Raw genomic sequence first — 16,407 nt, 5'->3', positions numbered from 1 at the left:
TACTTACTCAAAAACAACAAGGCATAGTAATGGATCCATTTGGACTCAAAGGTGGCTGGTTCTACCAAAAAATCACCATTATCGGCCCGGGGTATGCGTTTGTATTCCACACGGAAATTGTCACGCAGACCCTTCCATTTGGCCTTTAGCACCACCTCTGGAAAGGAAATCACCCCAAAAAATTTCAAAAATTGCCCTCTTTTGGTTTTTGCAATTTCTATGCTACTTACTTGGCAATTTATGTTCCGAGGATAGCTCATCCCACATTTGCTCAAGAAAAGCCTTGTTACAATGGAAATTCCGATTCCATATTGCCGGACGCTGTTCCACGTCCCTTATGAACTGTTCAACGTTTAAGACTATTGTGGATTTTTTGGGAGCCATTTAAGGCAAGTCAATCAAGCAATGGAAATCTTTAAAAATGTTGAAAATTTTTTAGCAAATCAATTAGCTGCTTTGTTTTCTTCGCTTTACGTTCAAATAATTTACAAATCATTTGACAGTAGAACCAAAGTGTACCACTCGTTGTTAACTTCACTTGAAACTCCTACAACTTGTTCAACCGTTATGTTAAGCGCAGCGAGCTGAAGTCCAGAAAAATAAAATCAAAGCAATGCACATTTAACTCCCCGCGTTCTTTACTTTTTTGTTTTTGTTTTGTTGGGGGAGCAGCAGCATTGATTTGAATGCTCATCTCTCCTTTACCTCTGCTCTCTGTCACTCTCTCACTCTGAAAGAACTTGGCTCCCCCTTGCCATTTGACAACACATGTGATGGCGTTTGCCGTTGTGTTTATGAACGAGCAAAACGACGATTGCTGGCATTTGGCAAAGTATTGGTAGTTTGCTTGCCCCACACCCCATTCTCCCCTCAAAATCACACCATTAAGGGAGCTACGAAAAAGCAGAGATAGAAGACGCTTTGCCAACAGTGTATGTATGAAAAAAAAAAATAAAAACAAAAAACCAACAGCAACAATGTTTGTTGCTGCTGGAACATTTGAATTACTCGGTATGTGTGTCCGAGTGTGTTCCTTGGCGACGAAGGAAGAACTGCAATTTAGAATAGAACAACTTGACCAGCCAGACAAATGACACGGCAGCAGCGACGGCGACAATGACAGACAGCTTCATCGAAAGTGTATGAAAACGAATGAGGTGTTATAGGCAACAACATAGCATTGCATACAACAGAACTAACAATGGAGTTGGTTATTGTTTTCCTTTTAGAGAGCTAAGCTGTTGCTTGGAAATGTGCAAGAAGAAGAAAAGCAAGAGGATAATGGTTTAACAAAAAATCTTTGCATTTACTCGAAGCAAAATGAAAGAATAACATGATGATTGGTCTAATAAGAACTATTGGTTGTCCGCAATCGAAATCGAATAGTCAGTTTGACGTACTACCATCAAGGGGAGCCACCAAGAGAAGGCAAATACCAAGGGAGATTTTAAATCATAAGAAATTTAGCTGGGGAATGGCTTAAAATAATTTTAAAGAGTGCAAGAATGCTAATAAAAGTAGAATTATTATTATTACTTTTAGCCATCATTTGTTTATTATGCCACACATTTCTCTCTGAGGAATTGCTGTCAACCTCAGAGAGAAATGTGTGGCATAAAAAATGAAATATAAAAGAAAATTCTATTACACATGGCATTGATATTTTTAGAGATTTTTTTTACTCTTAACATTGCAATTGTGCATAATATAAAGAAAATACTTATTATTTAAGAAATTGGCCAATATTTATCAATTTTGGCGGGATAGCCTCTACAATTCATTGCAAGAGAGCATCACTCTCTCTCTCATGGGTATGACAAATGCATGTAAGGAGGGCATTTGTACTTGAAATGCAAAAAGATGGTAATAGAACATTTCTATGACACATTAATAGTTGTTGTGTGGGAACGCGTGTAGTTTATGAAAGCGTAAAGCATATTTTGTTTCATCGTTATTTAAAAAAATTGTCTACATGTTTGGTCACTATTTGTTTTGAAAGTCTCTCTCTATGTCTCTCTCAGCAAAGGAAAATCACCTGTTTGTTTTGGCAGAGATGGAATGTTTCAAATAGTTTCTTTGGAATATGATTTTTAAAGAACAAAATTTAAAACCCACATGTAACCAAATTTGTCAAATCAGAGATGCCAAACGATTGATAATTAAAAGTATATTATTAAATAGACTTTATTATGTTCCTATGACATAGAAATGACATCCCAATTGGCCTAATATGTGTGTGAGAGGGAGAGAGCGGCGTAGATGGGAAGTTTTAAATAATATATTTTAATATGATCTCCTATAAACAAAAATCACATATTGTTACATTTTTGGATTTAAAATTCTTACAGATTTCTATAACAAAAAACTATAAAAATTCTTCATTTAAATGAAACAATTGAAAAATTGCACATCGCGCCATGGACAATTAATTCAAGGTAAATTATAATATAATAAAAAATAATAATTTAAATTCATCGGATACAGGCTCCCAATGGATTTATTATTATTTTTGATAATAACATGTCATATCAATGTTATTTAAATGTGTACATTTCTGACACCATTTTTAACATTTTCTTGCTAAGCTCAAAGTACAAATTTAAAGAATATAAATCTAAAAAATGTTTATTAGAACATTTTTTATTTAAAATCATTATTTTATTATTTTTTTTTTTTTTTTTTTGTAGTTAAACGTATCTTTTTGTGTTGGAAATCTATGAGACTTACATATTTTTTTTTGCGATTTAAAACTTATTTTTGTAGCACGCAGTACTCATACACAACTTGAATTATTTCGATATGATTCAATTTTCATTTACAAATTTTTCCAATAATTTTTTTTTTTTTTTTTGGGTGGCTTGGTATTGTTGCAACACTATATAAACCACATTTAGAATTCTAACCCATGTGGTTCGATATACAACAAAGTTTTAACATTTGCTAATTTTTCGTAATTTTCTTCTATTTTGTAAACAACAATTATTTATCTATGGCACAGTATTTATTTACTACGACTAATATTAGTGCCGACAATCTTTAAGTTGCAAGAATGTCATATAAAAATCTATTAAAACTAATTATCTACAATTTTTGAATAAAATTGCTGAGGTATTACCTAATTTTTTACTTTTCAAGAATTAAAAAATCGCAAAGTTTACACCACTGAAACCTATCAATTCGTAGTGATTGATATGCACGGCTGGAAAGTGTTATTTACTTCTCATCTACTGTTGATTGTGTGAGAGAGTGTCAGTTATACTAATCTCTTCTCTCTCAGGAAAAAATGTTTAGAATGATGGATTGCAATTATGGGAAGAATTAATTTGCAAATAAATCAATAATTTTATACACAATAATTACGTAAATTAAGAATAAACGAAGATCAATAAAATATCAACTGCCTGTGGTGCTAATAAATGGGATCAGGCTTATGATTAAAAGTAAATTAAATATGGTGAGATTGACCGATGAATAAAAAATTAGCTGCCATGGGATTAAGGTATTTTTTAATTTTCCCAATTTACATATTGGGAGTTTTGACTTAAAGTATGTAACATATTGCAATTCTTTTTGTTTCCATTAAAAAAAATACTGTTTTTCAGAAAAGAAAACAAACATCTCTGGGCCTTGCATTTTTGCAAAAATTTCTAAACACTTCGCATTTTAAGACCATAAAATTCCATACAGCTAAGTACGAACGACAACGAAATAGCAACAGAAAAAGGAAGAGTAGATAATGGTTTGTTCTTCAAGCAGCTTACTTTATTGACATTGTTTCTAGTTTGCATGCTTGAATGAATGAGGCATGAACTGGATGGAGCGAGAGAGATGCTTGAATGGATGGATGAGAAATGTCTCGCCGTTTAGCTGCGAAAGTAAACTAACTCACGGCTTAACGTAGAAACAAAAAAAACGCTGCCAAAAGAAAACAAAAAAAGCCAGTGACGGCCCACAGAAGGCAACGTAACGTAATCATCATCCATTTTTAAGCCTCATCATCAATTTCCAATCATTATTATCCAAATGATCATTATGCCTATTCTTACAAGGACATTCAGCGACCTGCTGGGGTATTTTTTTTTTTTTTGTGTTGCCTCTTCCATGCATCACAGGATTTTGTGAAATCTTTGCTAATAAAAAAATGTTAGCTACCATTATGAGAACGAAACACAGCAGTCGTATCAAGAGTCATCTTATTACATTTGCCATCAACCAACCAGCCGAGCAGCCAGCCGGCACGTTTTGTCATAACCACCAAACCATAACGGCCGACATAAAAAGTAAGGCCCAGGGCATGGCAAGAGCACACATGCAGACACTCACACACACATAAACATACATGGGTCGCATATTCTTAAATGCTAAAATAGTGACTCACTCAGGTCCAAGGATTGAAAAGAAACGACGCGGACTAAATTTTTTTTAAAGATACGTACAAAACGTGTATTTTTTTAAAAATATTTTTTTTTTTTGAATATTCAGACAACGTGGATTTTTAAAAATATATTTTTTTTCCAAAATTTAGACAAAGTGGATTTTTAAAAAATATTTTTTTTTCAATATTCAGACAACGTGGATTTTTAAACAATATTTTTTTCGAGTATTCAGACAACTTGGATTTAAAACAATTTTTTTTTTAAATATTCAGACAGCATCGATTTAAAAAAATATATTTTTTCGAAAATTCAGACAAAGCGGATTTAAAAAAAAATATTTGGATTTAAAAACAAAATATTTGTTTGAATATCTGGACAACGTGGATGTAAAAACAAAATATTTTTTAAATATTCAGGCAGCGTGGATTTAAAAAAAAAATATATATATATTTTTAAATATTCGAACAACGTGGATGTAAAAACAAAATATTTTTTAAATATTCAGGCAGCGTGGATTTAAAAAAAAAAATATATATATATATATTTTTAATTATTCAGACAACGTTGATTATTAAAAGAATATTTTTTTTTAGAATATTCAGACAACATGGATTTAAAAAAATATATATTTTTTCGAATATTCAGACAAAGTGGATTTTTAAAAAATATTTTTTGATGTAGTCGACTTTGATTTTTTTAAAAAAATATTTTTTTAAAATTTCCAGAAATTTATTAAAAAAATATTTTTCCCAATATTCGTTGTCTGAATATTGATTTTTGGAAAATTGGATTTTTAAAAAAATATTTTTTTTTTCGAATATTCAAACAAGTGGATTTTTAAAAAAAAATATTTTTTTCGAATATTCAAAGTGGATTTAAAAAAAAAATTCCAATATTCAGACAACGTGGATTTAAAATTTTTTTTTCGGATTTTCAGACATCGTGGATTTGTTTAAAAAATTCAGACATCGTGGATTTGTTTAAAATAATTCAGACAGCGAGGATTTTTAAAAAAATATTTCTGTCGAATATTCAGACAAAGTGGTTTTTTTAAAAAAAGTATTTTTTCGAATTTCCAGACACCGTGGATTTTTAAAAAAATATTATTTTCAAATTTGCAGCCATCGTGGATTTTTTAAAAAATATTTTTGTCGAATATTCAGACAACATGGATTTAAAAGATATATATATTTTTATTGCGAATATTCAGATAACGTGGATTTTTTACAAAATATTTTTTTCGAATATTCAGACAAAAATTCAAAAAATCCCCACAACGACGATTTTTTGAAAATCATTTTTTTTTCCAAATTCTAAAATGGATCTAAAAATATTTTTTTCCTCAGAGAAGCAATCATGCGCGGAATTGAATATCAGAGCAGGATCTGGAACTTGGAACCTCAAAGCGAAGCACACACACACACGTGAGTATCTGTGCTATCCTCCAAAAAATTCAATCCGCTATAAATTTAAATTGCTTATAGCTTTGGCTCCAATGTATATTAGCTACTCGAAATGTACGTATTTTGGAAATTTGTACCAAGTTCTTTCCTCCACTATGGACAAACATACATACACTCATATGTTTAAATGTAGGTAAGTACATTTCATGCAGATTTTTGCGTTATTTTGGATTTCAAGTTTCATTTTGTATTCCCACTAGCTGTGCGACAGGAAATGCTTGGCTAAGTGTTTCTTAATCTTTGCCATATATGTATATAAGCACAGAGAAGTGAGAAGTATGAGCAGAAGAACCCAGGCAGGCAGACAGGCAAAGCAAAATTCTGGACTGGACAGACAAACGACACTCAACACTGCCGGTGGTTGGCTGTCTGTATTGCTTTTGCTTTTCTGAAACGCAAAAACAGAACCAAATCGCCGTACTGCCAGCCAGCCAGCCAGCCAAGAAAGTAACCAGCCTGAAGATAGCTCGTTTTGCACACAGCTATCTCTGGCAAGAAGGAACGCCGAGAAACAACAGCCAACAAGAACAACTACTTTAGACGAGTGCTGAAAATATGAAACGCCCAAAAGAAAATGAGAACAACCATCGTCTGCAAGTCAACCCAAAAAATGAAGCGACCAAAAGGAAGCAAAGGCGAAGAATTGGGAAATACTATCTCACCCCAAAAAAACGCTAATTGAAGTTTTGCTAATTAAGCAAAAAAAATTTCAGGGGATAGAAGTAACCCAAAACTCTGGAAGCATCGAAAATTCGAATGGCAGTGAAATTAAATGACAGTTGAAATTTAAGAACATGGAAGTTATGATGACTTTTGGAACCCCCCATAAGGTATAAATTTTCAAGACAACAGTAGTGTACTTATTTTGTACAGTACATGGCCATAGAGACCACTTACCGTACAGCAGCTGGGCTAGAGAGGAGTTGGTCGGCCACTATGTGCCTTTGGTCGAAGATTTGTTCCTTCAAGTCGATCCAGTACATACAATCCCGTTACAAACACAGTCATCCCAATCAGCATTAAGTGGATAGGCACCTCCGCCCAGGTACGTAAGAAAAGGCCTTTATGATCTGGAGAGATAGAAGTACAGAGGTATAAGAGAGAGCCTCTAGATCAACTGAATGGTATTCGCCAAGACGCGATATCAGAAGTCATAGAAGAATATAAAGTGAATACCGTACTCGAAGACCATCCCTTTATCGCAGCTGAAGAGCGAGAGCTGTTCCGACAAGCCCGAGTATTTGGTATATGTGTGCAAAATAGACAATTTATCAAGGAACATGTGGCGCCCAACGTGTTTCTCATGAAGAAAAAATTGAAATCTCATAATTACTGCTCTTAAAATTGCTTCTTTTCCAACTTATATTTGTTTTATAGGAATTGTTTCTAAAAAATCTGTGGCGTCCATCGTGGGGCTCAGGTGACAAAATTAAAACAAAAAACAAATTCTGCCCAGTACTGTTGTTTTTCTTAAAATTACTTTCCTTTTTACACATTTTGAGGGCCTTTTTCATGTGGCGCCCAATATGGGGCTAAGCAAAAAAACTTCAAAAGATATAAAACATTCAGTGTTTTACTGGTATTCGACGTGACTTCCCTTCTATCTCTTATCAGTTATGTGAAAATAACAGAAAAAACATTTTCAGGGAATTTTTGGCGCCCAACATGGGACCTGCCCGGCAATCAAGTGGAAAAGAGGATATAAATTCTGACCAGTACTGAGTTTTTAATTAAAATGGTTTCAGTTTTTATTATCCTAATTTCGTTTTAAGTACTTTTGATGAATATTTTGTCTTATGATACTTGTGGCGCCCAATGTGCGACCCAACAATAAAAAAAAAACGAAAAAAAATTATAAATTTTACCAGCACTGTTATGTTTCTTGAAATGGCTTCCATTTTGAACTCTTTATGTGTGATTAAACTGAAAATTTCCCAAGTGGCGCCCAACTTGGGTATCAGAAGAAACCCAAAAAATTTGTAGACACAGGCTTTCACTGTTTTTTTATATTGTTTTTTCTAGTTTATCTCATATTCGGTAGACGTAAATGGCAGGGACATATTTTAAACTTAATTTGAACTTTAAGGCGCCTAACGTGGGTTCGGCAATCTATTACAAAAAAATTGTTAAATTCTGAGGAGTATTGATATTTTACCTAAAATTGTACCATTTCCCCATTTTCGTTTCAAGTACTTTAAAGGGGATATTTTATTTTTAAGGCATTTGTGGCGCCCAACGTGTGGTCGACCGGAAAAAAAATAAAATTTTGCCAGTACTGTTATGTTTCTTGAAATAGCTTCCATTTTTTACTATTTTTGTGTGAAAATAAATATTTTTTTCCAAGTGGCGCCCAATATGGAAGTCAGAAGAAAACCCAAAATTTTATAGGTTCAGGCTTTCACTGGTTTGTTTTATTGGTTCCTCTGGTTTATCTCATATTCGTTCGACGTAAATGACAGACATATTTTTAATTGAATTTTAAATTTAAGACGCCCAACTTGGGTTCACCAATCTATAGCAAAAAAAAGTTGTTAAATTCTGCTGAGTATTGATATTTTACTTAAAATGGTTCCACTTCCAGATTTTCGTTTCAAGTACTTAAGAGGGGTATTTTATATTTTAAGGCATTTGTGGCGCCCAACGTGGGAGTCAAAACAAAAAATAATTAAAAATATATATTTCCGCCTGTTACTGTAGTTTTTCCTTAAATGGTGTTCCCTTTGAATAGTTTTTAGTAGATAAAAATGAATTTTCTTCAAGTGGAGCCCAACATGGGACTAAAAATGTAAAATTTTATAAATTCAGATTTTCACTGTTTTTTTTTTTTATTGAATTTCCTTTTAAGTCTTATTCGTTATATGAATATACTAGCGGTCATTTTTTCAAAGAATTTATGGCGCCCAACGTGGGTCCGGCTTTGCAACACAAAAGTAATAAAAATTGGTCGATTCCAGTACTACTTTTTAAATGGTTTAACTTCCAATAATTACATCTTCGTTTTACGTAACTAAAAGGGATATTTTATATATTAAAAAGGGATATTTTATATATGTGGCGCCCAACGTGAGTCTCAACAAAAATAAAAAAATTAACTGCTGTCCGTTATTTTTGTTATTTTTCTAAAAATTTCTATATTTTCTAAGAATTTTGTGTAGATAAAGTGCAATTTTCTTGAAGTGGCGCCCAGCATGGGGCTCAGCAAAAACACAATTTCATCAAATTCAAATGTTCACATTTTTTAGTTTTTTATTGTTTTTATATTGACCTCTCCTTTTAATATGTTGTTTGTTATATGAAAATAGTGCATTTCAAGGAATTTATGGCGCCCAACTTGGGACCGGCAATTAAAAAGTTAAATTGACTATCAAAAAAGGTTGATAAGTTCTGGCGTTTTTCCTCATGTAGTAACTCATCTTCTTATTCCATATTCTTTTTAAGTACTTGGATGGATATTTTTCTCTAAGCAGCCTGTGGCGCCCAATGTGGGGCTGGGGCAAATAACTCGAAATAGTCAACATAAAAAATAAAAAACCTGAAAATTCTTCACAGTGCTGTTATTTTTTCTTTTAAATCACTTTGACTTTTAATAGTTTTGCGTAGAAAAAAATGGTCCTTTTTTTGAAGTGGCGCCCAACAGGAGACTAAAAAAAATTTAAATTCAGATTTAACTTTTTTTTATTGATTATTCCTTCAACTTTTACTGACTATATGCATATAATAACCATTTTTTCTAAAAATTGCTTTAGTTTTTAAAGCTTTGTGTAGATAAAATGCCACTTTCTTGAAATGGCGCCCAACATGAGGGTCAGCAAAAAGTTCAACATGTTATCATTTTTAGTCTTTTATTATTTTTATATTGGCCACTCCTTTTAATATCTTATTTGTTATATGAAAATAACTTAGAAAATGCATTTCAGGGAATTTATGGCTCCCAACTAGGGACCGGTTTGGTAATCAAAGTTAGTTAATAAGTTCTTATATTCTGGTATTTTTCCTCAAATAGTATCTCATTTTCTTATACCATATTCGTTTTATGTACTTAAAATGGGTATTTTTCCTTAAGTAGTTTGTGGCGCCCAACATGGGACTGGGGCAAATAATTCAAAATAGTGAACATAAAAAATAAAAAAAAAAACTGAAAATTCTTAACAGTGCTGTTATTTTTTCTTTTAAATCTCTTTGATTTTTAAAATTTTGCGTAGAAAAAAATTGGCCTTTTTTGAAATGGCGCCCAACAGGACACTAAAAATAAACTTTAAACTCGGATTTAACTTTTTTTATTGATTATTCCTTTAACTTTTACTGGCTACTTGTATATAATAACCATTTTTTCTAAAAATTGCTATATTTTTTTAAAGTTTTGTGTAGATAAAATGCAACTTTCTTGAAGTGGCGTCCAACATGAGGGTCAGCAAAAACTTCAAAATGTCATCGTTTTTAGTCTTTTATTGTTTTTATATTGGCCTCTCTTTTTATTATCTTTTTTGTTATATGAAAATAGCTTAGAAAATCCATTTCAGGGAATTTCAAGCGCCCAACTTGGGACCGGTTTGGTAATCAAAGTTAGTTAATAGGTTCTAATAAATTCTGGTATTTTTCCTCAAATAGTATCTCAATTTCTTATTCCATATTCGTTTTATGTACTTAAAATGGAAAATTTTCCTTAAGTAGACTGTGGCGCCCAACATGGGGCTGCGACAAATAACTCAAAATAGTGAACATAAAAAATAAAAAAAAACTGATAATTCTTCACAGTGCTGTTATTTTTTCTTTTAAATCACTTTGACTTTTAATGATTTTGTGTCGAAAAAATGGGCCTTTTTTTGAAGTGGCGCCCAACAGGAGACTAAAAAAACTTTAAATTCGGATTTAACTGTTTTTTTATTGATTATTCCTTCATCTTCTATTAGCTATGTGTATATAATAACCATTTTTTCTAAAAATTGCTATAGTTTTTATTTTGTGTAGATAAAATGGACCTTTCTTGAAGTGGCGTCCAACATGAGGGTCAGCAAAAACTTCAAAATGTCATCGTTTTTAGTCTTTTATTGTTTTTATATTGGCCTCTCCTTTTATTATCTTTTTTGTTATATGAAAATAGCTTAGAAAATCCATTTCAGGGAATTTCAAGCGCCCAACTTGGGACCGGTTTGGTAATCAAAGTTAGTTAATAGGTTCTAATAAATTCTGGTATTTTTCCTCAAATAGTATCTCAATTTCTTATTCCATATTCGTTTTATGTACTTAAAATGGAAAATTTTCCTTAAGTAGACTGTGGCGCCCAACATGGGGCTGCGACAAATAACTCAAAATAGTGAACATAAAAAATAAAAAAAAACTGATAATTCTTCACAGTGCTGTTATTTTTTCTTTTAAATCACTTTGACTTTTAATGATTTTGTGTCGAAAAAATGGGCCTTTTTTTGAAGTGGCGCCCAACAGGAGACTAAAAAACTTTAAATTCGGATTTAACTGTTTTTTTATTGATTATTCCTTCATCTTCTATTAGCTATGTGTATATAATAACCATTTTTTCTAAAAATTGCTATAGTTTTTATTTTGTGTAGATAAAATGGACCTTTCTTGAAGTGGCGCCCAACATGGGGCTCAGCAAAAACTTCAAAATTTCATCGTTTATAGTGTTTTATTGTTTTTATATCGGCTTCTCCTTTTAATGTCTTTATTGTTTTATGAAAATAACTTAGAAAAGTATTTTAGAGAATCTGTGGCGCCTAACCTGGGGCAGGCTTGACAATCAACAAATTTTGATATGTTCTGGTGTTTTCCTCAAGCAGTATCTCATTTTTTATTTCATCTTCGTTTGAAGTACATAAAATGGATAAATTTTCCCTTAAGTAGCCTGTGTGGCGCCCAACATAGAGCTGGTGCAAATAACTCAAAATAGTGAACATAAAAAATAAAAAAAAATAAAATTCTTCACAGTACTGTCATTTTTATCATTTAAATCACTTTGATTTTTGATGATTTTGTGTAGAAAGAATGGACCTTTTTTGAAGTGGCACCCAACAGGAGATTAAAAAAAGTTGTTGAATTTAGAACAGTTTTTTATTGATATTCCCTTCACATTAACATAATATCCATTTTTTTCTAAAAATTGCTAAAGTTTTTATTTTGTGTAGATAAAATGCAACTTTCTTGAAGTGGCGCCCAACATGGGGCTCAGCGAAAACTTCGAAATTTTATCGTTTTGAGTATTTTATTATGTTTATATTGGCTTCTACTTTTAATATCTTATTTGTTTTATGAAAATAACTTCGAAAATTCATTTCAGGGAATTTATGGCGCCCAACCTGGGACCAGCTTGGCAATCAAAAAAACTTGATAAGTTCTGTTGCTTTTCCTCAAGTAGTACTTCTGTTTTCATTTCATATTCGTTTTAAGTACTTAAAAGGGATATTTTTCCTTAAGTAGCTTGTGGCGCCCAACATGGGGCTGGGGCAAATAACTCAATATAAATATAAAATCGGACTATTACGAGTCATTCCTTAAAATAAATTCCTTTTAATGCCAAATCCATTCCATTTTTGTGTGGTAAGAGCAAATGCGGGTCATCAGGATACTTAGTTTTTTTCAGCACAGGACCCCCTCAATGGAATAAAGAACAATTTGTCTTCATCATTCAAATATTGTTGGCTTGATTGCAATGAAATACAACAAAAATACATGTGTATGAATAGCGATAGACGTAAGGAAGAGGGTGGTGGAGGCTCGGCCATTGATGCTGGGGACAAACAGCAGGCAGGCAGGCACAATTAATGGGCCTCTGAGGTCCGTACAAACGCACACAGAGCCACCACCCCAATACACTCACACAAACAAAGGTAGAAGGCAAAAGAACTGATTTGCTGGCATTAAGGATTTCAATTTGATAAATGTTGTTGGAGACTGCTCCGGCAAAACGATTGAGGAGGACGATGATGATGATGATTGGGAATGAACTGAGGGTCTATGTGCTTCGTTCTGGCAACAAAAGAAAGAACGCCATTAACAAACGACAGACATAAAGCAATAACAACAACAAAGTATTAATATTAGCAAACATTCATTTTAGTTAGTCAGCCAAACATCGAGGCATTCCGCCAGCCAGCCAGCTAGCGAGTCGTCTCATCCACATCCAAGCAAAAGAAACCCATCGCACAAAGCAGAAATCGCATTGCGAAAAGCAAACGAATGGAAATTAAAACAAGCTCGACAATGAATAACAACAACAACAACAACGACACACACACACCCTGCCCTGAGTTGTAGTAGCTGCCAGGAGGCAAAGCTGGCACACACAAGTGACTGCCGTAAAACAACGTCTGTTGTGTCCGATGTTCCTTTCCCCTTCCAGCCATCCGTCCGTCTTGTTTCTGCTGCTGTCCGGGTTTATTTGGTCGTTAACGCCTATAGATGGGCCTCTGTGTCCATAGAGCAAGCCATTGCAGGTTGGGTGTAAAATTTGCGCTCACACACACACCAACGGGACCATCATTGCAAGCACGTCGTCACCATTGTCCCTGACAATGTCTGCTCATCAGCTTTTATGCCGCCAAAATATATATAGAAACCCAACCGCCAGCATTTGGACCACCATCAACTCTGCACAGTAAAATGAGGAGCTCATCAGTCGTAAATACCCGGTCAAAGATAGTCATAGAAAGGGGAGGTGGTGGTGGATAGAATCTAGTCCCTGCTAGGCCAGCGTAAGCTAAGGTAGTCTGGCATGCTTTACAGCAAAAACAACAACAACAGCACCCCTCATAGCAATAATGAAGCAATAACAAAAACCTCATCATCAGTGTCAGGAGCAGAAAAAGCCATAACTACAACAACAAAAACAAACATCTTTATGTTCTTCCATTTGCGAAAACTCACTGCGGCTGAGGCTGGAACGAACATCATAATCATCAGCCAGCAGAACGTAGCCATAAAAACCGAAACTATACTATGTTGAGTTTAGCTAGTTGACTAACTGCTGGCTGGCTGGCAGGATGACTGGTTGTCTGTTCGTCTGTCTGTCGTCTATCGTGTCATGCAAGAAATCATAATCGCCGCCATCGACGACATTGTCAGACGAAATTTGCAAAGCCAAAATCGTTCAGACAGACAGTCATTCACTCAAAACTCAGTCAAGAGTCGTTAGCGTCTGGAAGAGCAAATAAAAAAAAAAAGAGGGAAAGGAGAAGGAAACGCAGCCAAAAACAATGTAAGTGGCTACATTTACAACCCAGCAAAGCAAATTTTCTACAACCCACGAAGACGTGGACCTGCACAGACAATTTTCTGTCTTATGCTGTAGCATCCATTACCAAATCAAATACCAAATTTGAGACAATTCCGTTGAATAATGTCGCTAAAATCATCAAAATATCGAATATCGGGAGGTAGCGTTATATGGGGGCTATACGAAGACGTGGACCTGCACAGACAATTTTCTGTCTTAGGCTGTAGCATCTATTACGAACTTTAAATACCAAATTTCAGACAATTTCGGTGAATAATGTCGCTTAAATCATTAAAATACCGAGTGTCGGGAGGTACCTTTAAATGGAGGCTATACGAAGACGTGGACCTGCATAGATAAATTTTCGTCTTAGGCTATAGTATCCATTGCGAACATAAAATACTAAATTTGAAACAATTCCGGTGAATAATGTCGCTTAAATTATAAAAATACCGAATATCAGGGAGTAGGTATATGGGGGCTATACGACGACGTGGAGCTCGAAAGACAATTTTCTGTCATAGGCTGTAGTATCCATTACGAACATCAAATACCAAATTTGAGACAATTCCGGTGAATAATGTAGCTAAAATCATCAAAATACCGAATATCGGGAGGTACCGTTTTATGGGGGCTATACGAAGACGTGGACCTGTACAGACAATTTTTCGTCTTAGGCTGTAGCATCCATTTCGAACTTCAAATACCAAATTTGAGACATCCGGTGAATAATGTCGCTGAAATCATAAAAATACCGAATATCGGGAGGTAGCGTTATATGGGGGCTATACGAAGACATGGACCTGCAGAGACAATTTTTCGTCTTATACTGTAGTATTTATTTCGACCTTCAAGTACCAAATTTGAGACAATTCCGATGAATAATGTCGCTTAAATCATCAAAATACTGAATATCGGGAGGTAGCGTTATATGAGGGCTATACGAAGACGTGGACCTGCACAGACAATTTTTCGCCTTAGGCTGTAGTATCCATTTCGAACTTCAAATACAAAATTTGAAACAATTCCGGTGATAAATGTCGCTAAAATCAACAAAATACCGAGTATCGGGAGGTAGCGTTATATGGGGGCTATACGAAGACGTGGACCTGCACAGACAAATTTTCGTCTTAGGCTGTAGTATTTATTTCGAGCTTCAAGTACCCAATTTGAGACAATTCCGGTGAATAATGTCGCTTAAATCATAAAAATACCAAGTATCGGGAGGTACCTTTATATGAGGCCTATACGAAGATGTGGACCTGCACAGACAATTTTCTGTCTTAGGCTGTAGCATCCATTATGAACATCAAATACTAAATTTGAGACAATTCCGGTGAATAATGTAGCTAAAATTATCAAAATACCGAATATCGGGAGGTACCACTATATAGGGGTTATACCAAGACATGGATCTGCATAGACAATTTTCTGTCTTAGGCTGTAGCATCCATTACGAACTTCAAATACCAGATTTGAGACAATTCCTGTGAATAATGTCGCTGAAATCATCAAAATACCGAATATCGGGAGGTAGCGTTATATGGGGTCTATACGAAGACGTGGACCTGCACAGACAATTTTTCGTCTTAGGCTGTAGCGTCCATTACGAACTTCATGTACCAAATTTGAGACAATTTCGGTCAATAATGTCACTAAAATCATCAAAATACCGAGTATCGGGAGGTATCGTTATATGGGGGCTATACGAAGACGTGGACTTGCACAGACAATTTTCTGTCTTAGGCTGTAGTATCGATTTCGAACTTCAAGTACCAAATTTGAAACAATTCCGGTAAAAATGTTTCTTAAATTTTCAAAATACCGAGTATCGGGAGATACCGTTTTATGGGGGCTATACGAAGACGTGGACCTGCATAGATACATTTTCGTCTTAGGCTATAGTATCCATGACGAACTTGAAATACTAAATTTGAGACAATTCCGGTGATTAATGTCGCTAAAATCATCAAAATACCGAGTATCGGGAGGTACCTTTATATGGGGGCTATACGAAGACGTGGACCTGCACAGATAATTTTCTGTCTTAGGCTGTAGCATCCATAACGAACTTCAAATACCAAATTTGATACAATTCCGGTGAATAAAGTCGCTTAAATCATCAAAATACCGAATCTAGGGGGGGTACCGTTATATGGAGGCTATACGAAGACGTGGACCTGCACAGACAATTTTCTGTCTTAGGCTGTAGTATCCATTTCGAACTTCAAGTACCAAATTTGAGACAATTCCGATGAATAATGTAGCTAAAATCATCAAAGTACCGAATATCGGGAGGTAGAGTTATATGGGGGCTATATGAAAACGTGGATCTACATGG

The 16,407-nt window shown here is 34.3% G+C and overlaps 1 protein-coding gene across 3 annotated transcripts in view; it reads right to left on the bottom strand.

Moving 5' to 3' along the window:
- The window catches only part of LOC131806342 (CTP synthase-like), a 58,203-nt gene that overhangs the window by 6,980 nt on the left and 34,816 nt on the right, over positions 1-16,407 (bottom strand). Inside the window, exons 2-3 of one of the 3 annotated variants that reach the window (XM_059130338.1) lie at positions 231-413; positions 8-157 (exon numbers count right to left, since the gene is read on the bottom strand). The exons of 1 other annotated variant lie outside the window; for it this stretch is intronic. In XM_059130338.1, coding sequence (XP_058986321.1) covers positions 8-157; positions 231-384 — 304 coding nt within the window. In that variant the 5' untranslated portion in view covers positions 385-413. Of the gene's footprint in view, positions 1-7; positions 158-230; positions 676-16,407 lie in introns of those variants that run through there. One more of the 3 variants, XM_059130339.1, reaches the window with a different exon arrangement.

The sequence above is a fragment of the Musca domestica genome, unplaced genomic scaffold (assembly GCF_030504385.1).
Source record: "Musca domestica strain aabys unplaced genomic scaffold, Musca_domestica.polishedcontigs.V.1.1 73, whole genome shotgun sequence".
Taxonomy (NCBI): Eukaryota; Metazoa; Arthropoda; class Insecta; order Diptera; family Muscidae; genus Musca; species Musca domestica.
This window is presented reverse-complemented; position numbering and strand designations above follow the sequence as displayed.